At 43.8% G+C, this 23677-nt stretch overlaps 1 protein-coding gene across 2 annotated transcripts; it reads right to left on the bottom strand.

Moving 5' to 3' along the window:
• Positions 1–4871: 4871 nt before the first annotated feature.
• On the bottom strand, positions 4872–23417 carry LOC135905112 (tRNA dimethylallyltransferase). Of its 2 annotated transcripts, XM_065436104.1 has the most exons (12): positions 23246–23417; positions 22979–23116; positions 22187–22285; positions 21105–21355; positions 19899–20041; positions 18272–18383; positions 16178–16296; positions 14647–14724; positions 13660–13769; positions 9295–9409; positions 6975–7050; positions 4872–5027 (listed from the first exon to the last, which is right to left on the bottom strand). In XM_065436104.1, exons 1-12 carry the CDS (start codon positions 23387–23389, stop codon positions 4979–4981), a joined length of 1434 nt encoding a protein of 477 aa, XP_065292176.1. In that variant the 5' UTR covers positions 23390–23417; the 3' UTR covers positions 4872–4978. The 2 variants fall into 2 exon arrangements, with proteins under 2 accessions (XP_065292176.1, XP_065292177.1); XM_065436105.1 differs by lacking the exons at positions 22979–23116; positions 23246–23417 and adding an exon at positions 22506–22538.
• Positions 23418–23677: the final 260 nt, after the last annotated feature.

Genomic DNA, 23677 nt, shown 5'->3' with positions numbered 1-23677 from the left:
AATTTTTTTCATGTGCCTCCCTCTCTCGGTTTTCGTTGCATGGTTTGTTTTAGAGCTAGTTTGCTCTGGCGTGTCTATATACTACCGCTCGTGCATTGGCGCGTGCAGTGGTTTGGATTTTGTTCTGCAGGCGTTTTCAGCTTCTAGCGCTCGCAAAACTGATGGCTATTTCGTTACTAATCGCTCAAAGGGCGGCTGCTTGTTTCTCGCTCGTTTAGTACTCACAGGGGTGAGCATAGGAAGGATGCCGCTGTGCATGAGTTTCTTTTTTGGGAGACTCGCAATATCTAATTGCCTCTGGTTGACGATAAGATGAAGATTAGCGGAAGTTTGTCACACGTTTTGCTTTTTTGACGGGCACACAAGGACACAGTTTTCTTGAGTGCGCTCGCCTATGCAGTTTGAGTATGCTATGAACATAAATATTAGTGTAAGAGCAAGAACATTTCAGACTTGCGAAATATTCTCGTGTGCGCATATTCTAAGCCTTGAACTGTACCAATGCATCAAATTTTTAATTCTTACCAGTTTATTTCCTTTCTTTTATTGTTAATCATGAATAAAGAGTACATATATAGCACCAATGCAAAATATTTTTTTCTCACTTTACAGTCACCCTAGAAAAATTCCGGTTAATTTTTTTCATAATAGGTCCCTCGGAAGAATTGGAATCTGCCATAAAAAAGATATAGACTTTGAAAGGGTTAACATAGGCACAGGTACATAAATCAACCGGCAAAAGCCCCAGTACCTTTCTGAACTGCTTCCATCAGTATGTGGAGGCACAGGAAAATTAAAAAGGCGGACTGCTCTAAAGCGCACTTCGAAAGGTCTGCCGCTAGTGCAGCGTGCAGAAATGGGTATTTTGACGATGCCTAGAACAGTTGTGGTTTGAAAGACGCACCAACGTCAACCAGTTGTTCAGAATTGAGCTCGCCCAGCAGTTGCCGGGGCTCGACAGAGAAGATTCTGAAGTCCTTCCTACTTGAAAGCCAGTACAAGCACTTCAACACCGAACCAGGAAGATGTAGACGCACTAAGTGGAGTGCAAAGTTGAACTAAAAACGAATGTCTGCTGCCAGGAATGCACAGTCTACATTTGTCTCATAACTAGAAAATAACATCTTTTTCTTGCAACTTATGTAAACACCAATCAGATATTTGCAATTTAATGTCCTGCATTATATCACATACTGAATGTTGTCTATGGAAATGAAAACGTTTTCCCTTAAACTCCTGAAATATAGTAACCTTAAAATCCTGCAAATATATCGGCATTCGCTGTCTTCAATGTAATCTTTGGCCCCACGTTTATCAGGCGCTCTTGATTTTAGCTGGCATAAATTTATTAGTAGTCCATGTGTACTATGGTGCAATCACCATGTAATTATGCATCACTTGTGCACGTTGGCCACTTTTGCAGCAATTATAATGCTGCACAATAAGAAGGGAGGGAGGAGGGAGAGGCAGTAACAGTGGTGTTGCAGCACTGTGAGAGGGTTACGAAAAGGGAGCTTCCAGAAAACAGCCTGATTGCAGAAAAAAAAAAAGCTCCTCTCACGGTGATGCTCGAGCAACGCGGTGAGCCCCCACGGGGTACTGCAAACGTCTGGGCGTGGGAGGATCGTTTGACCAGGTTCCACGACATCACGACACATTACCAGTTACAAAGACGCGTATACCCATTCCCTCATGCTAGGTTAGACAGGATGAAAGCAGTACACTTCAGACAATTACAAACAGATTCTTACAGGAACCCCAGACTCATGCACGCCATGTATCCAGACATGCACACTACAAACAGATGCACATCGTGTGGCGAGGTTGCCTCACTAAATCACTTGTTATGGGAGTGCCGGGACACGCAAACAAGTCTGGCAGTGCCGACCCCTCTGTCTCTTCCACCGCTCAGCCTCCGCTTGCGCTGGAAGACCGCACTGCTCAGCTCAAACCTGACAGCACAACTCTGGGCCGTCCAGCAAGCCGAGGAAGCCGCTTCGAGACAAGGTCTCGGAACCGTGTCCGCGGCGGGTGCCCAGACCCACTAAAAGGATGCCGGACTCAAATCTTATTGATCTGAAAATAAAGTTTACACTCTCTCTCCTCTCACGGCGCCCTAACAACCGGGCAGTATGGCACGACACAATGCGCGATACAACTGCTGTTGTGCAGGAGGAACAGTGCCCTGGCACATACCAGGCGCCTCAGAATGCTAGAACAATGAGGAACGCTGATGGCAGCGTTGAGGGTGTTGCACCGCGATGGTGCACAAGATGGGACCGAGGCAAAAAAACGGCGCTGAAAGAAAAGTTATGGGGGCGGAGCTTGCAAACATGTTACCATGCTCACTATTTCGGCAGAGTTTGATAGTTCTATTGGTTTCTTGAAATCAGATACTGAGCCAGCGTAGCTTCCGCCTGTGACAGTTCTGCATTTGCCCAACTGCAGAAGAGAAAAAGCAGAGAAGGAGTTCTAATTCAGTGGTGCACCAATGCCCAACTGGATTAGTCTGCACGAAGGCAGCGCCACTTCTCAACATGTGCTACTGAAATTAAAGAAAATTTAGCAGAAGTGAATAAAATACAATATCCGCCAATACATTAACGCATTGAAGCAAAATTACTGACCCGTGCGGATGTTTGTTTGCACGACAGTACACAGGTTAGTTGACTCTGCTTCGCTGTCAAGCAATGCTACTTGTAATTTCTGTACCCGTTTGAGAACCAAATTAAATATCAACAGTAGTGAACAGAAAGTTTTCATATTTTGCATTTGGGTAGTATGAGGTAATGTGCTCAGAATGTTGGTGCTGCGTTGTGCCAGACCGCTCGCTTAGGGCTACAGTCTTTCGAAGACGCTCTGCCATCATACTTCATCCACACCGCATAGCCCACCCACCGTGTACATAATCTGCGTATTCCAAGAATGTGTTACAAATAAACAGTAACTATCGAACAGTAGTGAAGATATGGGCACGCTAGTGAGAAATTTTAGTGACAGGTAGGTAGAGTAGCCGAGCAAAAGATTTCATACGTTACTACAAGTTTAATATATGAAGAGAAATCACAGGACGAGAGAAAAGTAAACATGCATCCACTCGCACCACAGAACGAACAAAGTTGAAAGTGGAGAAATTGTGGCACCATCAATAACCAAAATGTTATTTATCTCGGTGGTGAAGCTAAAAGGATAGAGACCTACAGCACTTCCACCTGTGCAGCTATTTTTGAAAAGCTGGCAGTCACATGATGACAGGCTCATTGCCGAAGTCAAGTCATGGCTCCAAGACCAACTCGAGCACTTCTAGAAGAGTGGTATTAACAGCTGCGTAAAACGGGGGCAGAAGTGTGTGGCTGTCAGCGACAGCTATGCGCAGAAAGGGAAATAAGTATGCCAACTTTCGTTCTGCTCAGCCCAGGGAAAGTGGGCGGAGGGAAATAGTTATTGAATGGCCTTGTATAGTAGTCCATGTCAACTGACTGGTCTAGGAAATTTGCAATTTGGACGTTGTATAATACACTCAAGGTGTGCCACTACGTCAGAAGAACACACAATCTGGAAGTTGACGCTTTTATTTCCTCTTGAGTTGTCTTTTGTGCTCACTGCCAAAATAACAACCTTGGTCACTCAAAGCTTGGAGCACCGTGCGATTTCCAGCAGTTGTCCTTGTCTACATAACATGCTGCAAATCACATTAAAAGTGAACACAACTAATGAGGACAAAGGCAAGTGTGGCCTTGACGTCAAAGCTATTTTTGTTTGAAGAGAGCTTCTAGCAGTTTTTTAACTAAAGGTAAAAGGGAACACATATTCCAAATTGTATGTGAAGTTTGAGATTACAAGATTTATAGCTGTTAAAGCCCTCTTTCTGAGAGGATTTGTGTTTGAACTCACAGTTCTGCTTACTCCTCTAGCGGACACACAATATACCATATTTTTACGAATACAGTGCAAAATAACTTATGTCCCCCGCCCCACAAGAAGTTACATTAATGATTACAATGCAACTTAACAATGCATAATGCAACTGCAGTCATGGGCATTATAATGCTGTGTAATGCACCGTGCAAAATGAAGACATTTGTCTTCTGGAAAAAAAAAAAAACATCTAGCTTGCATTGTTCCTGGAGGGCCAGAATGTCTTCAATATGTGCCTAGCAAACAGTGTTCTGCCATGGCAGTTTAGCCTCTGCTAAAACAGCGTGTCAGACGTGGTTTTTGCTATGCTACTGCAGTATAGTTCACTATTAGGAACAGGTAATTAGCATGCAAGCCAGCACAGCTTGAATGTACCATCCACTTCATAAAGAAACTTAGATGCAGTAAATAAGGTAGACACACTTCGGTAAAAAGGTATTATGAGGACACCTTTGTCAAAACTATGCTCTAATCACTCCTGAAGTAGTAATTTGGTGTCTCCTTTAACGATGAGTCAGATTCTATGGTTATGTTGAATGCAAGCAGCACCACAGTCAGGCCGCTAAAGCGGGAGCAAGGACATGCAGATTTAAGTTGTTTCAGTTGCGCATTTGCTTTCGCCTTGCACCTGTTGCCGTATATGCGAGCCAAACATTAATGCAAGACGTATTACGAAATAATCTAGATTTGGTGTGAAGACTTCATTATAAAATAACTTTCTTAGCGTAGCTATGACCGCACTAGCATGGCGGTGGCATTGTTTTTTTTCCACACCCTGCATGTTGAAGCGAAGAGTTAAAAAGAAAGAAAACTGCACTATGTTCAAAGCATATTACTGAATGTGTAACGCAATGCAAGTTGCCAATTATAATTTTTCATCTCTCTTTCCCTAAGAAAACGAAACATCCTAATCACTGTGTTGCTTCTATGTAACGTGAGGTGCTTTCTCCAGCTCACAGTTTAAAAACATTATATTCCTGGAAATATGGTACAATGTGAGGTTGACGCCATGAATATTGCAGAAGTAATTAGTTATGCATAAATTACATGTATTCTCAAGCTACCCAACTGCGTCCAGAGCCCTGGCATGCTCATCTATCGCAGGGGTCCTGAAAAAAAAAAAAGTTCAGATCAGTTAAATTGATAGCAGCCCACGTTGCTCACACAGTGTGTGTAAGCAAAAGCCCATTGCAACTACTTTTCGCTTGACGTTCATAGCGCTCCTACTATGTCCAAAAATGGTAGACACACAAGGGCAGCTTAAAAATTTCAGTAAAAACCACGAAGAGCGATTGTCAATCACAGCGCTAGCTTACTTGTCAACCGCTGAAATTCCATTGAGAGGAATTTTGTACAAACCTCCCGCAATTAGTCCACAAATTAGTACTGAATTAGATCACATCAGTGAATTGAGTGCGCAGTCTGCGATTGTCAGTTTCGACGTGTTGCCTTCCAAAATGACGAAAGAGCCTTGCTGACTGATGAGCCTGATGCAGATGAAAGTTTTATTCTTATGCTGTTCTCCGCCCCTTCTTTTTTCATTCCCTCTTTCCTTTCATTATGCCTTTCTCCCTCTTAAATCTCTCTCCTGTTCTTCACTATCTCATTTTTATGTACCTCTTCTCTTGTGGACCTGGCAGCCATTTTCTGTCTACTGAACGCAGTTGCCATTTAGCTCTTTCTATCTTTCCTTTGTGATCAGTTTTACATATGTGAATTTAATAACAACAACAACAATAATAATAATAATAATAATTTTTGCAGAACGGAGCAGCCCGCATCAGTCCCAGACTGATCCCTCAGGACCTAAATAAAGTTCTTCATACCATACCATACAAAAGATGATTGCTAATGAAAGCAAATAGCCGACTGCTTTGAGAAAGCAATTTGCGTTATTAAAGAAACAATGGACTTCATGACATATGTTTGTTGCAGTGAGGATATTTAAGAAGCATTCGTTGTTTAATTGCGTAATCCTACAGAGAAGACAGCTGTTAACCAGCACGTCTGCAGTGCTACGTAGTACAATTAGTGGACAGCACGTGCATGCCAAATTATGTTTAATAGTTTGCATTTTACGGCAAACGTGCCCTGAAATCCGGTTGCGCCGCCACAGCAATCGGTGCCTCTGTATCGGGGGAGGGAAAGTCCAATGTCCGACCACCAACCACTGAGCACGAAGGCGGGCGAAAGATACAAAGAAGAGCTATTCGCTTTATTAATAAGAATTACTTAACGTCCCCCTCACACTCCTTCACAGCCCCCTCACCACATTCTGTGCATGAAAGGGGCCCTGAACCGCCCCTCAGGCTTGGTGAAATAACTTAGTTCGTGGGTAGCATACGTTGCTGTGCACATCTCGGCCAAGTTCTGCTGTCGTACGTGTTGCGTGGAGCTAGCAAGCGGATCGCGAAGTCACCTTTCTCTCAAACGCTCTCTATTGAACAGAAGGCCCTGCCCTCACTTTCTTCTAGATGCGCTATTTCGTCATTGGACGCACTATTTCGTCATTCTCTTAGACGGCTGCTGTTAGCCGATGGCTGACATCAAGGTGCGGTCAGCTACATGGTGTAGATACCGTGGCCCCTGCAGGGTGCTGCCACGAGTCCACTGGCTAAGCGCATTGCGGCTCGCTGAGGACAACCGTGCTTGGCTTAAGTTTAGCACGTCGTAGGCACCAAAGGCGCAAGTCGTGGCGTCTACGCTAACATCTCAAATTAAATTTGAACTGCGTGCCACGGTGAGATTTAGATGGTGGAGCGTTGTGGGCACGTCCCACTGTGCTGTGGCATTCGCAGTGCAAGGCATTGAAGGAGGAATGGGAGCACGGTGGAGGCCGTGTTTGATCGTCAATGACTCCGCTTCTGCTGAACGCACTGAAGTACTTTTTGCAGAAAAGTATTTCTGAAATAGCCTATTTTCACTTCAGATGCCTTTCTCCACTTCGATAAAATGAGGTTCAGGGCCCCCTTAATGTTTGCAGTCAGAGATCAATCAACCATCCACTGAATGCAGGAGTGGATCGTAGCAATGAAGCTGAGGCGGTAAAATATTACCCGTTCCTGTCTCCGTCAGCTTGCCTCTCTTTCTGCTTCTTTGCTAATGCAAGGTGCTTCTTTGACTTCATGTGAGCTGAAAGAAAAGATTAAGACGTGAAAATGTACGACACTTTCTGTAGCTAAGAAAGTTGGGCTGTAATGAGATAAAAAAGAACAGCCGAGCTGGTTTGGGTGCATAATTGTGTAATTGTGCAAGAAACACCAGACGACATACACAACACAGCTCTGTCTGTATCACTCTATGCAAGAGTGAATTTGCTTTTCTTTTAATATATTGGGGCTAGGAAACTATGTCAATCTGTATTATTTACATAAATAACATTGTGAATATTGATGCTACAACTAACTAATATTTACATGTGGTAAATAAACTTCTTATGTCTTCATGTCATCTTTGTTGGCAAAGCGAAAAAGCACTAGCAACAAGTTAACCTTTCTGAATTTTATGCCGCACAATTGTAATGGTGAATTGAGTCGTGCGGCGAAGTGAGCCGTAAAACTAAATAGAGACAAGAGATTTTTTTTTTTTGAGGACACACAGTTTGAGCAAGTTCTATATGTGTCAACTATTGAAAGCACAGCATCTTATCAAGAAAGCCTTTTTATTTATTTATTTATTTATTTATTTATTTATACATACATACTGCAGCCTCAATGAGGCTATTGCAGGAGTGGGATGAACAACAAACATACTAACATTTATAAACAAGCTTGCGTGAATTGTTTCAGTAGTAGTGAACGGATGTTGCCCGGTAATGAATTCCAGACTCCAACTGGTGATGAAAAAGGCTGTATTTAAATGAATTAGTGCGGGCAAAGAAGGTTGAGATATTTAGAGTGTGGCGACTCCTCATAACTGAGGGTTTGGAAAAGGTTAAATAGTTATCTAGAGAGGAGAGACGAGGAAAACTGATTAACATGTAAAGGAATTCTAGGCATTAAAGTTTGCCACGCTCTGCAACAGTAATGAGACCAAGCAGGGGAAGAGAGTTAGACGGCGAAAAGTCCTTGTCACATCTCCTACAAACAAAATGCACTGCCTTTTTTTGCACCGATTCCAGTTTTTTGACGTCGCAGTGACTGTACGGATTCCATACAACGCAGCCATATTCCAGGATGCGACGAATTAGGGTTTTATATATTGGAAGTTTAGTTTCTTGAGGAGCAAGACGCAGCTATCGATGTATGTAAGCTAGTCTTTTAAGGGCTTTGTTAAAGGTGACATCAATGTGTTTCGACCATCACAAATTGTGTCTTAGTAGGGTACCTAAATATTTGAATTCGAACACTCAATTTAATGTAATATTGTTAAAGGTATAGGCAAAGAAGGAAGGGCACGAGCATTGTGTAAAGGACATGGAGAAGTTGATAATCATTTGCCATGCTTTGGACCAGTTACAAAAGTCAGCGAAACAATTATTAAGGACAACATGATCAGTTGGAGATTTATTAGTACGATATCAAACACAATCATCTGCAAAAAGGGGTATTTTAACTGAGTTGTGTAGAGGGAGATTATTAATATAGAGCAAGAATAAAAAAGGACCCAGTTCTGAGCCTTGGGGGAACCCCTGATGAAACAGGCATCAATGGTGAGTTAGTAGAGTTGAAACGTACATATTGTGAGCGCTGGGAAAGAAAGCCCGACATTCAGCCAATCAAAGATGCATTTTTCAGTATAGCAAACAGCTTGTGCATAAGTTTAGGGGGTGAGACAGTCTCGAAGTCCTTTGCAAAGTCTACAAAGCTAGCATCAATCTTGTGACCAATGTCTAAAGTGCTGCTGGTGTCGTGAACGAATTTTGTCAGTTGTGTTATAGTGCTGAGGCCATGTTAAAACCATGCTGGAAAGTGCAGAAAATTTAGTTAGTTTCGAGAAATCCCATAATATTTTTAAAGATAATGTGTAGAGTAATCTACACGAATGTGCTGTTAAGGAGATGGGCCTACAGTCAGATAACAACTGAATGGTACTTGACTTAAATAAAGGGACAATTGAAGCAAGTTTCCACGAGGGAGGAAGGGTGGTGGTTGAGAGAGATTTTTTAAAGATCATTGTTAGATATCTGCTGCACCAAGGAGAGTATCGAATGAGAAAAACAGTCGCGATACTGCCAGGACCCAACTGTGATGATAATCATATTTACCCAACTTGATGTTCACTTGATTTACCCGACGATTTATGACTTTATTTACCCGACTGTGACGTTCATCACATCACACTAAAATACACACGACAGGAGGGAATGGTTGTTCACATAGGCACTGACTGGAGTGACCTGTTTAAAAAAAATTTTTTTGAGGAATCGAAACACACCTTGCCATGTGATGTCGCCGATAGTTGACACATTGCAGATGTCACAAGTGAACAGTTGCTGTTGGTTGTTGTTGCCGTCAAGTAGAGGGATTGGCTTGTGGCTAGGCTCTCGGCCCTGTCGATAAACAACAAGCATGCACTGACGCCTCAGATACAGTTCAGGAAGAAACAACAGACCGGCCACTGTTATCAGCTTATATTTAAGTCCACTGCAAGATGGAGACCACTCCCACCCAGAGGTTTGTGATTACTTGTCGGAGGCCTGCCAAATTCACCCTATGCCACGCTCTGCCAAAGGGATAGGGAAATCATGTTTAATAATTTTTACGCACGAGAAAGACAGCAGTATAGATTAGTGCACAATGCCATGGTGGAACAAAAAATTATAGGTGTTGCTTGGAGGCCACAAGTCAAAATAAATAGCTTGCTATCATAGGGACTTCTCGATATAGGAATACTAGAATCTAGGAATAAAGACACATCTGGCTGCTAGGGAACACCCACAGCTGATTTATACGCCGTAGGTATGTCCTAAAATACGGGGTATTACGGTAATCTATGAAGCAGAAACTTGGAGTTTAACAATGAAGCCAGAGAAGAAGCTAAGGACTGCGTAATGAACGATGGAAGGAATAATGATAGGTGTAAGGGATAGGAAGACAGCAATTTCAATCGTAAAGCAAACTGAGGTAGCTGATACTCTAGCTGAGATTAATTAAGAGAAAACTTTCATCATATGAAAGGCAGAGGTACACTCCTCTATACAGCAATACTGCATTTTGAGCAGGGCAATGAAAGAGGAGCATTATGGTTAATGACGATGACACAAAGATGAGGCAAAACACATAGTGGGCAACTGTACTCATAACGTGCAATCATGCCCATACCTCTTCTTTTTAAAAAGGCAATGTAAGCCCTGAATAGCCTGAAAACTAGACTTTCTGTAATGCCAGAGGAGGAAGGAACGGAGTTGGGCAGGTCACGGAATGCATGGTGCAGATAATCGGTCGTCTCATAGAGTGACAAAATGGAAGTCCACGGATGGGAAATGCAGCTGCGAACGACGGAGGACCGGGTGGTGTGATGAACAAAAAAATTGAATTCTGGTATTGTACATGCAAAAGCCACAATCTAATTATGACACATGCAGTAGTGGGGGGCTCTGGGTTAGTTTTGGCTGCCTGTGGTTCTTTAATGTTTCGCCCAATGCACGATACGCCGCCGTTCTTGCATTTCACCCCCATCGAAATGCCACCGCAGTGGCCGTGATTCAATTCTGTGACCTTGTGCTTAGCAGCGAAACACCATACGGTGGAACCTTGCAATAACAAAATCGGCGGGAAACGCGAAAAAATTTGCTTTTGCGGGGATTTTGTTGTTGCAAAATGAGACAGCACAAACAGTTAATGCGTCGCAGAATGATACTTTACTGTCAAAATTCTGTTAGCCTACTTTGGCAAGGTTGCGAGGAATAGAACCACATTGCCGACAGTACAAAGTACGCCACAAGCGTCGATCAGCAGACGCAGCGCTGCCGTGGAGCAGTATTCGCGGTCAATTGCATTCGGAGGTACGATCACTTTTGCATGATTTTGAGCAACTCGGCGCCGGGCGAAGAGCAACAGCGCACCAAGCCTTTCTCCAGCGCATGCTGTCGCCTGTAGGCGCCAACACATCCAGCGCAAAAGGAATTGTATCACATATACCCGAAAGCAGTCGATTGAGATTACGGCACCTTTGCCTAACTCTACGTCTGGCGCTGAATCCGCATGCGATGCCTGTTGGGCGTCACCAAAACCAGCGTTACTGAAGCAAGGAATTCGCATTCCTGGACGATCGCTCGATCACGGCCAGATGTGTGGCGCTTCGTGCTGCGATTGCCACTTCAAGTGCCACAAACAATTCCACGTCGGTGGGATATGGATTTCCTGATCTTGCTGCATTTTTCTCACCAAGGTGCACATTATGTGCTGCGCTAGGTGCGCAGTAATCGTCGTTACATGTCAGTACCAACATACTGCCGCTTCAAATGAGCGATCAACAAACAAAATAGCAGCCATGACGTGTATCCGGTGCGAGCATTTCCAGCACTTCGCTGTTTTTGTAAACAAAAACGGCGGCCCTCACACACGTGTGATATGGTGGAATTTTATGCAATTTTAGTGCAGAGCAATCACATTTGAGCACATTTTGGAGCCTGCTAGCCTTGTGCAAGCAGCTAATATACAGGATTAAATTCCGATAAATTTCGTTGATGTAGGATTGTACAGTAAAACCTGGTTAAACCGTACCCGCTTAAACAGTAGTTTCGTTTAAAAAGTAGTAAAGTCAAATCCCCGACTCAGCTGCCATTTAACGTAATGTGTTTTGTATCTGCATAAACCGTACCAGCTTATTGCGTACGTATCAGTTAAAACGTAGTGTTTCCACTTTTCGTTGTGCAAACATGGCAGTGCGTCGTCTCCGTCGGGTGGCCCGGCAGAACAACAAGCCTCAGAGATAGGAACAACGGCCTCCAAGTGCCCTGCGCGTTTGCGCATGAAGCCGCATCAACATCATTTCAGCACTGTGCCAGAGAGCGTTGTGGCGTCGTGCAACCAAGGATTCGCATCATGCCAAAGCTCGAATAAAAAAGGCGCCAGGTGCTCAGCATAGAAGGAAAATTAGACATTGTTCGTGCTATTGAATGTGACACGAAGTCGGCGCTGGCACGCAACAGGGATGTGCTGTTGACTACAGTGTGTGGCACTTAGAATGCGAAGAAGTTGCTCGGCAGCGCTGCTGAAACTGCGAAAAGATGTCGGCTACGAGGTTCGACTTGCCATCGTTACCTCTGTTGTTGCCGAGCTGTCGACTAGCGATAGTGATGAGGATGACACGGAAAGCAACAGCACGGACGATTCAGGCCCGACAAGGGTAGCAGCTACATGTTACGTGAATGCAATCCTGAATGCAATCGTCGTGACGAGAACAGCACCCCTCAATGAAAAAGGTGCCGAGCGACTTCTGCAGCGCTACCGCGCGCGTGCACGGAGAACGCCAACAAGGAATCTGCCATACGAGTGTTTGCCAAGAAGAGGGGGCTGGCTGAAAAGCTGGCTCGCAGCTTCAGTAAGTTCGAGGCTGCTGTCGTCGCTGCTAGGCCGCCGTGGCATCAAATGAAAATAACACTTTTGTCGCACAAAGTGAATAAACACTGCATGTTTTTTCCCCTTTCATCGCACTCTCTCCGAGTTCCGTTTTTGACAGGTAAGTGGGTGGTCTCATGGTATTTCAGTTAAGCAGTACTACCGTTTAGTACGTACTTTTTCGAGCACCGGCCAACTACGGTTTAACAAGGTATCACTGTAGTACAGCGACATTTCGTTGTCGACAGGTATGAAATGCATTGAATCTTATGGGCGTTCACCGGGGATCCGAAAATATTTCGTTTTCACAAGAATTTCGCACTCGCTGGATTTTGTTATCACGGATTTCGACTGTAGCTGCTAAGCCACCGTGACGGGTAGAGGTGCTGGGATGAGATTAGGAAATTTGCAGGTATGGGATGAGCAGTCAGCCTACCCAAGACAGACGGGATCAGAGATTGCTGGGAGTGGTCTTGATCCTGCTGCGGATGCAAGCGAGGTTGTGGCTAATGATAGATTAGTCACCAAACACGGGTAGATGATATTGCTGCGTGATACATTTGCTTTACGTTCGTTATTGGCACTGATGCATGGTGTTTATGTTGATCATATTGTGTTGCAAAGTCTGAGTTGTCAGCATTGCCTGTACAGATCGATGTGCTTAGACTTGTTGAACTTGCGCTGTTCCATGGCCCCATCTGAGCGTGTTTTCAATGCGACGCTTCCAGCTCCCTGGCCATACTTTACTACGAGTGACGTCGAGAACTTCCTGCATCGCACATGAGTAGCAGATGGCTGAAAGCTGCTCCAATTCGTACTGCCGTTGTCGTTGCCAATTCGGTATTCCCCACTCTGGACACAACTGAACAGGCCGAGTGCAGAAGAAACATGAGAACGAGGAAGACAGACAACAAAGCACTCTGTTGTCTGTCCTATTCGTGGTGGTGGCTCAACGTCTTCAACTGCGACATTCACCAATTGCCCAATGCCACATCGTTCGTGGCTCAAATTCACCCAATCAGAGCTTGTCCTCGTTTTTAATTTTTTTTTCTGGTATGTGTTCCCGCATTCCTGCTCCTGTACGTTCATCACACGGCAATAGCAGGTCCAGAGATTTAGCAGACTCTGCCAGCTGTGCACACACGAGCGTCTGGATCTACACACGTTTGGTGCCAGGAGTAATCTACCAATCTAGCGCTTCGCTTGACATTTTAGCATCCCTTTAGCAAGTGCATACCTCCAGAAAGTCTCTGACGATCTCGAAGCTCTTGTCCCTGGCACAGGCGTCCCAACACGAGACATCCGTCGCATCCAGGCTGTACACAGGCGGCACCTGTCGATCCGGCGCTGAAGCGCCGGACACAAAGTTATTTTTCAAGATTTCTAAACTGACCGAGCAACAAACTCTGACAGTAGAACGGAAGAAAAGAAAGGTTCTGTTGACTGATAGGGTTTTGGTTGATAGATAAGTGCTAAGAAACCTGGATAAAGTGAATTATTCTCTATGTCCAACATGCAAACCTTATTGACCAATACACATGCGAAACAACTTTAGCATTAATTAAATGCATGTCGGATATAACAAATGAGTGGCATCCACTGCAAGCACAAGAAAAGACACTTGCATGGAGCGAAATCAGTGCGCAGGGGAATTATTTTTATTGTCCTTTTTTGTCGTTCTAAATGACAGGCAAGAATTGCTGCCTACTACGCATAGCTTTGTGTTCATTACCTGAATTCCTTCCTAGCTTCTTTATTCGAATCGATAACAGAACCACAAAATAACAAATAGATCACAACAGTTTGTATAACTTGATTACAACCAGGTTTGGATATATATGGACGCTAGCCAGGTTTGGACACTATCAGCCGCGGGGGCGGAGTGCACGTGAAAGCGTAGCTGGCTTCCCTTAATTCACACCGCCAAAAATATATCGTAGACATACCCACGTATGTCTACGATATGAAACCGTATCATTTGACGCCAACTCCCAAATTTATCAAAATGAATTGTTTTCACATTCAAGTTTGCAATTTTCTAATTTCCCGATAATTCGTAAAATTCTGCGGCCCCTTTCCAAGTAAAGAAAATCGACTTATTTGCACGAAAGGTCGTATTTCAATACAACATAATTTCAATATAACAAAGCAAATTGCCGATTTTACCGACTTCATTACATCGCGGTTTAACTGTACTAGGAAGAAAACAAGAAACCGGGCTCACTTCTTAAGAACCTTTGTGTAATCCACCTTTTCTGTTTCTTGGAATACCGCTTTGTCACTTGCTTCATGAGCCACAATCCTGCAAGAAAATGGTGCGTGCGGGAAAAAAAAAAAACGCACATTGCAGTTCACATAAAGCAAGTTAATTATTGCGACAAAGGAAAGAAAGAAAAATTAGGTATGCAGATCCAACCCACATGCTGGAATCCCTGTGAAGCGAGGCTTTCGTGAAGCAGTTACTGCAATGCGTACAATTGTCTGAATTGTCATCTATACAATGTGTGATCCCGTGCAATGTTTTATGTTTACGCACCGCACAGGCCACAACTTTAATATAATGCAACGTTTGTTTGCGACCTGCACCTTTCGCAACCTGAGCCAAGATGCAAACAGCAGTTTATGCGAATACACACTGCGTGACGTCGGCCCAGTGATGTCACGTGGATAAAGGTGATGTTCGTCGAGGGAATAACGGTGAGGACAGATGTATGCCGAGAGAACCATGGCGCGGAACACGGGGTTAAGGTTGACCGTCATTTGATCAGTTTCATTCCTGCGTCCATGGTCTAATGGAAGCTGGCATGCACAAATGTGTTCTCACGCACACATGTTACACAACGTTTGGCATGCGTCTACTTGGCAAGGCAGCAGCAGCAGCTACGGTCATGAAAGTCTGAATGGGTTTGCTAAGGGCAGGTTCACTCTAAAGAGTACATTATTGCCTGGCGTACAGTTTCCTCCCAACATACTGGAGGTAAAAGATACGGAAAAAGAAAAAATTAGGTTCACCGTGGGGCTTTCTCATCAACGCTTCTTATCATTCATAGTTGTTATTGAGCGTTGAATGCAGGAAGAGTTGGTGCTGGTTGGCGCCGCTTAAGAAAACCCTTGAGGTGCCAAATAATTCTGTCCACTGGAAATTTAGCTTCTCCGCTTTTATTGTATCTCTAGAGTCATAAAAAAAAGTGCACAGCTGTAGAATGGATGAAGAACTTTCAGCTCTTCAGCGAGTTTGTCAAGTTTACAGAATGTGGACTCTGTGTGAGAACTATACAGCCCCTCTCACCTCTCACAGTATGAATGGTTTTCTGGCACTGAAGTAGGGCAATTTACCAATGCTGCTCAATCTATTTTTATCTCCTATCAATGCATCTTTCTCGTTACTATAGCCACTATCCTCGCCAGACAGTTACATGAACGGTGAGGGGGGGGGGGGGGGGGGGGGGTGTTGTAGAGCCAAACACTGATATAAAGAAGTAAATCTAAGTTATTTCTCAATGATATCGGCATATAAACAAATCAAGTCAAACACTGATATAAGGAACCCGAATATAATGAATCGTTGGATATAACGAAGTAAGTTTAAAATGCTTCCTACCAATACTCCCATGTAACAAATACAATGTGCTAATAGGAACATCAGTTGAAGCGGTTTTGGTGTTTGATGCGGCTTCAGTGTAGTAATGAGGGTTACTTGTACTGCTTGTGTGATAAATAAACATCTTCACCATCACCACCACCTCGTGACTAACCTTGAGCGAATTCCTCCTGTCCTTTCGGGGAAGCCTTCTCTTCACTGTTCATGAGAAGATACCGGTGGAACTCCTTGAACCCAATCGACTGAAAGATGCCTTTTGTGTAGTCAGCTTCCCTGCAAGAGAAAAAGGGTAGACAAGCATGTTGAATAATTAATGAAATCATCAACTTGAACAACCCAATAACAAGGACACTTTCAACAATGAAAAACAGTCGAAGAAAATTTCTAGCAGAAAAAAAAAAGAAAGAAAAGAGCATTTACAAAGAGCAGGTATCGTCATTGTATTCTCAGCTCCAAAAAAACTTGCCCAGCTTTGTGTCAGAACCAATCCTGTTGCTAAGGAACGTAGGATTTGCAGTACTAATCATAGAAAAAAGTATGCAGTTTGTTCGAAAGGTGTTGTGTATAAGACACTTCTGAAATGCGGTCGGTCCTATGTAGGGCAGAGAGGCAGATGTCTTAACGTTAGGTTACAAGAACACAGCAATAAAGTGCGCGAAGGGCGGGAAGGGTTTCTAGGTGTTCATTGCGCACAATGCGGCTGTATCCCGCTTTTTGAAGAAACCACTATCTTAGCTAGGCATTCTAATGAATGCACCAGGCTTATCATTGAAGCAGCAGCGATTGCCGATGGTGACACAGTTAGCAAGCCGTCAATTGCATTAACAGACAAAGAACTGGTTTGTCTGAGGTCGCACATGCACTCTCATTCATCTTAGGTTCATTTTGAATGCATACTCATCTCGGGTTGTTGCTTTGTAGGGGGCGCTTTTGTCTTGGTGTCTCAGTATATATATGTTTGTTTCTCAAAATAATAATCAGTTGGAAGTCAGCGCTTGTCTTCGTCGTCCTCTTTTGTCCCTCGTCTATGTATGCGCTCTAAGTGACGATTGATACCATGGAATACCAACTAGCCCGTACCCAAACTTTGCTTCAGAATCACCCGCCGCGGTTGCTCAGTGGCTATGGTGTTAGGCTGCTGAGCACGAGGTCACGGGATCGAATCCCGGCGACGGCGGCCACATTTCGATGGGGGCGAAATGCGAAAACACCCGTGTACTTAGATTTAGGTGCACGTTAGAGAACCCCAGGTGGTCGAAATTTCCGGAGTCCCCCACTACGGCGTGCCTCATAATCAGAAAGTGGTTTTGGCACGTAAAACCCCATAACTTAACTTCCTTCAGAATTAGTGCAGACTGTCCACTGAGTATTACTTTATTTATATTTGAAGCACCGTCCTTGAAGCTATGCACCTCGACGCAGCAAAGCTAGTTCAAACATCACACTTGTCGGCAAGTGCATTACCTATATAGAGTCACTATGCATTTCCGTATGGCAGCCTTCCAATGAAATTAACAGCGAAGTGTGCTCGCTTACAGTGATGGTAAATTTGCCCCTCTGACAGACGTATTACATTCCACATCATGGAGTCTGATTGACAGACTGCAGTCTCCATAACGCCCTTGCTACATCTCTTGTGGAACTATATGTGATTTTCTGAATCAGGCACGCTCACAAGCTAATCGAACTCCATGTCATGAAGGCTAACTTGCCCAAAACTATTAGTAGTACTGCCAAACCTGCTTATAATGAACAGGCATATACATCAAAAACAATTCGATATATTGGGCAAGTTGATATACCCATACTCGCATAATATGTAGAACTGAAACGGACTTTTGTGATGCATTCGTTACAAGTACAGATATACTCGGCATCTGATCACTACTTCACTACTTTCTAGGCGAAAGCCAGCCTGTTAGAAATAATTATGTGCAGTCCACTGGTGAGACTCCACACCAGGCATGATTGAGCACAGCTAGCTTGGCCCGGAAGTCAATCTTTGTCTTCCCCCGGCGCATATGACAATAAGAACAAAAATAACTACTCTGAATGGAGCATTTACGGCATGCAAGAAGGTTTACAGCGATGGCAATGAATGCCCCGAGTTCGATACACTGAACACCTCCTTCATTATAAGGTTCAGTTTGTTACATGTATGAGCCAGCAATTTTGCTTGTTTGATATAGAGAATAATTCACTACATCTGGGTTCGACAGTGCGCTTCACATTATAGATTCCAACTCACAGATTGTGGTCTATGCGATGCTTGTTATATCGCTCGTGAAACTCCTCCATCTCTTTGATCAGGCCAGCGGCAATCATATCGTCGACACGGGCATCCAGCCTCTCATCCAGCACTGCATTAAAATTGAAGCACGTTGCACATTCCAAGCATGTTGGGCGGCAAGTTGGGTGAATTGGCAGTTGATTTTAGTCAAGGATAAACATGTAAACACGAAAGAAGGAGATGCATGTTGCATGTGCCCCTATAATCTCCGTCCAGCTGGGTGATTTTGCAGATGATCACCATTTAAGAATTAACATGTAAACAACAAGAAAAAAGGATGCACAATGACTACACAGGCAAATCTGCTGTCTATTATGATGTCATGTCGCATCCACTTGTGCATACCGAAACTGGTTCGTTGAAGCAAGTACCTACTACAGTAAAGTTTTGTTAATTCGACTCTAGCAAATTAAACTTTTTCGGCTAATCTGCTGCCACCCGAATGTCCTAGCCAGAACCCACGCATTTATATGGACCGAAACTTTCGTCATTCTGATTAAGAGAAAAAAGTTAAAATCTACCAATTGTAGGATGCAGATTTTTCTTTGACCAGCATTCTTCCCCCAGAAATTGTCAAATATCAAACAATTTAAAAATTAAAGTGAAACATCCAGTTTATAGATCTGTAACTTGGCAAAAAAGAAAAGCATTATGTAAGGTGCACCTACTGAGACATCAAAAGCAGACAAAATCAATGCATTATAATGACTACTTCGGGAATACTACTATAGTAACATTTCCAAAACCCTTGTAAGCATTGCAACAATGTTATGCTAGCTGTAAATTCGTATATCTGTTCTGTTCTGATATACGCGAGTTGCTTTGAAGCCAGCTGCTCCATTTCTTTGTGTTATACATAAATAAAAAAATAAATATTTCAAAGAAATCAATAACTATAACATCAGAATGGGGAGCACACTTGACGTCTGTCCATGGTGTTAACCGAAAAATGTATACACATTGCAGCCCCCCCCCCCCCCCCCCCGCCTCAGTATGAATAGTCCTCCACATGCTAAATGAGTAGTAGATAGATATGTGTTTGCCGAGACGCTTCATCAGATGTAGCCCACAGAACTGAGACATCGGTTTTTATTGCAGTGGTACAGATTTCTGAACTTCATGCTTTAACAATTTTTTTTAACTTGTTAATTCTTTTCAAAGATTTGAGACCCTAAATAAAAAAAGTTAATCTACCTACAATGGGTAGAATTAAGCAGTTTATCTAAATGCAACAAATCCCCTTCAAATTGCTTCAGCAGTTGTTGAATGATGACATCCTAGGATAACATGGTGATTAAAGATTTAAGGAACTGGGAATGAATGCACTTGCAACAATTAAGTTGTCTGTTTTACAGGAACACCTGCCAGAGAGCTGCTGGCAACGCAGCTTATAACGTGCCAATTTATGTAGCGCTGGAAAACGAGCAAACGGCATGCCGGTGTGGAAGTTCAACCTTCAGCTGGCACGGTAAGGAAGAAACTAATAGCACCAGTGGAAAACTAGCCCCGTGGTAGGCCTATACAGTGTATAGGGCAATTATTTGGGCACATTCTAGCATGAACGCGCCACAACAATACTACCAACCGTTCTGGTCGCACTGGAGCCACAACACGCACGGCCGCTGGAACCGTAGTGGCCCGCCGAGAGAGCTGCCCCCTTTCATCTGCCGTTGCTCTTCAATAATATCGCTGTGCGGCCGACCATGGACTTGGAAGACCTGAAGGCTCCTGAAAGAAAAAAAAAACTGCGTCAAAACCATTGACGACAATTGTCAATCTAAGAGAATAGCTATTGGCCTTATTAAAGGGCCCTTGTATCACTGGGCATTGTTTTGCAAATTTTAAATAAACATGCACGTCGCAAGCAGCATACCACAGTGATGATCAGCTGTTGTGAATATGGCAGTTCTGCGCAATGCGGGTAAGCCATAAATTGAAAAATAACAATCCGGGGCTCCTCTCCGGGCTTTTCCCACTTCTTCAGCCCAAATGCGTAAACTTTAAGAGAAACTCTGGAAAGTTGGCAGGTATGTATTTACTGCCGAACAAGTGAGTGGCACCTTTCTGGATGAGTGGCCACAGTGCATCACATGCACTTGCAACAAAAAGATAGTGTGCTGCATACTGGATGCACAAAGGGACAGAAATAATACGTGATTTGATGTACCCTATCGTCCACAAGCTGCAGTTGTAATATAGATGAAGTAGTGATACTGCAGAAAGCACAGCAGACCAAAAACAGGAGCATCGCGAGAGACATGCAGGGAGATTTCTATGATTGCACCACTTGCCTAGCATCTGCACCGTTAACTGCTAAGTATGAATCAGGGTATAATGAACCTAGGCTGCTTAATGTTAATGCAGAGCCTGTATGCTATATCATGAGTTTATTATTGAGGATGGTAATTAGCTGCTAACTAAAATAGTGAACCAGCAAGATGTTCACTTTGCATGTCCTGTGCTCTTTTGTTTGCCCCTGTCTAAGTGGTGCTGTTGAAGATGGATCGTTACCAACTTGACAAATTGGCAATCTTAGTAAATTTCACTTATTTCACAATGCACACCTTCCCTTACGCTAATGCATCTGTGTGCTGTAGGTGTTCTATAAGTAGGGAATGAATGAACTATGCAAAGCATGCGAGTACTTGCTTACATTCTCTCTCAGCACATTTTTATTTTTTTTGCAGTGTTTTTGACCTTGTGTTCCTATCTTTCTATTCTGTACAGTCAGTAGGAGAGAAGAAGTCATACTTTTGCACACTTCAAATTACAGCAAGGCAGGAAGCGTTACCGTTCGATTTTCCGCCGATCCTTTGGGTGAAGCCTCACAGCACGCTCCGGGTCCACCATCTCGAGGCACTTGTACAAGCGCTCTGTACAGACGTCCCCCAGGCTGGCATCATCGGGGACATCACTGAGGAGTGCAGTCGTAGCATTGCTGGTTTTACAGTCGACGTCAACTTTGCTTTTCAGGAACGAACTGATGACATCTCTCAGCAAAACACGACTGCTGTCGAAGGTGAGCTGGTCGTCGGGTTCTTTCTGAGAGGATACAGAGCCGTACAATAACTTCACCTCACTCACACTTTATGAACGATCATGTGGAAGAATACTCGCACAAGTGGCCAGTGATCCGCGTGGCAAAATTGTGATATACACTGCTGGAGCTAACAACAATATGATAGCAAAACGGGCCATTTCCATTTGTCACACTGGCGGGTAGTTCGGCGGAGTTGCAGCCTGTGAAGAGGGACGGCTGGCCATCAAGCCAATGCAAAATGAAAAGATCATTCACAATCACACAAAATGAAAAAGATCATTCACAATCAAATAAATCCTATTGTAGATAACGGTCACCCTCCACTGCATTGCGAACTTGGGAAGAGCCTAATACACTGTCTTATGATCATGATGTTTATGCGAGCGTTCCTTTTGAAACAAAGCGATGGTAACTCGCTCTTTCAAACTTTATGATGTATCCAAAGCATGTGAGTTTCTCTGTACACAAAGCTTAATTATTCACAATATAAAGTCCACGTAATTGCATGCTATGCCTTCCTCTGTGCCACTAATCTTCCTGCCACCTCTTACCTAGTCACCTCTGCAGATTCATTTGTTTCCTCTATAGTCCTCGAAACTTAATGCCTCAGTCAAGTCGACTGCTTCCACATTTATTGCTGGGCGAACACTGTGCTATTCTAGCAGAATATTCTAAATGGTTTCTGCACCATTTCTACACGCTACGCATGCATCATATTCCTGCAGTCCCACATATTGCAATTTTGATGCTCCATTCACTGGTCACTTGTGCTAATAGTTCTTCCATTACCACAATACAAGTTGAATCAACCAAATCAGAGAGTGTGGCTGTACCTCAGGTCGCACAAGAATCTTCCACAAAAGGGATTCGATATAGTAGTTGGTGCCACCGACGACGATGGGCAGCTTGTTACTGTTGGCCAAGTTGTTGATCTGCAAGACAAGCCGTGGGAACATCTATATGGTGGCGACAATGTAAAGAAAGTGAAATAAATGCGATACCTGAAGTCTTTCTGCTAGTTAATGGATGAGCTCATTTGGCTCGCAGTATTAAAGGAGCAGTTCTCATTGTTTTGGCTATCGGGAGCAACAAAAGTCGGCTTACACGCCGAATTTACAAAACTAATATATATATAAAAGCCTGCTTTCGTACCATGCTTACGTCATGCATCCTTTCCTACAGCTGGCGTAGACAAACGTAATGATTAAAAATTGCAGAAATCCACCGACAAGCAAAGACAGCATCGTCCATAGTCGCTAAAACTGTATTTAGCTTCAACCAGAAACAACTCGGTGACAATAAGAATTCCGTACAAGCTCCACCCGCAAAACCGCATTACACCTTCCCTCAGACCTCCGCACACCGAAACATAGTTCCCGAGAAACGTTCAAGGCGGTTAAAGGTTCGCCTCCGCCGTGATGCCATTGAAATGAGCAACTCTTATTCGTTGGAGCATCTATACAAGTTATCTTCGTGCTGGAGGGCAGTGTATTTCATACTTAGTTTGTCATCTTGGGGGGCGCAGTTCTGACCGACAGCGATGGTTGTGACGTCGCTCGGATATTGTTACAGTGTCGCCTAGATCCTCGAGCTGCAAGGGAAATGAGACGCAGCGATAAACTCACAACTCCGAGAGCCTTGCTTTGAAAGTCGGCCACGGTGAAGTTCGAGAGAGGATCCAAAAAATCGAGCAAGTGATGCGGGGCAGCCTCCCTTTCCGCTTGCGTGACCTTGTTCGTGATGATGTCTAGTGACTTGTAAACCTAAACAGGCGAGAACAAACTGGTTTAGAGCACAGAAAAGGAGCACCGACCGCAAGTTCGTGTTTGTAGCAGATGACGCCAATAGGCACAAACTCGGCGAAAGCGAAGCGAGTGATGGAGGCTCCTTACCTGCATAGAATCGGCACTTATTATTTCTCCATTGAATCTGGAAGCTATTTCTATGGCCAACTTGGACTTTCCCGTGCCAGTTGCGCCTAGGACAACAACGAGAGGAAGGTTTCGACAGCATTTCAACGCGCTGGGCGCCGCCATCTTGACAAAAAGAAGCGTAAACAATGTGGCCAGATTGGAATTTGGACCTCGCTAAAGCGAAAAGCAGAGAAAATCTTGGAACAGCTGTCGAGGGTTAAATATGTGACAGAGGTTTCCTCAAGGAAAGACAATAAGAGGCGGGTTGTCTGATGGCATTTCAAGGAGGCCGACTTTTAATTAAAAGCGTCTGCGCCAGTGTGGTTTCCATTTTGTGCTGCTGATCAACACAGAGGCGCGCGTTTCAAATGTGACTTTTTAGGGTGCAAACAAAAAGCGTCACGATCAGTG

Source organism: Dermacentor albipictus, chromosome 6 (genome assembly GCF_038994185.2).
Source record: "Dermacentor albipictus isolate Rhodes 1998 colony chromosome 6, USDA_Dalb.pri_finalv2, whole genome shotgun sequence".
In the NCBI taxonomy this organism is placed as follows: Eukaryota; Metazoa; Arthropoda; class Arachnida; order Ixodida; family Ixodidae; genus Dermacentor; species Dermacentor albipictus.
The sequence above is the reverse complement of the archived record's forward strand: the minus strand, read 5'-3'. Positions and strand labels throughout refer to the sequence as shown.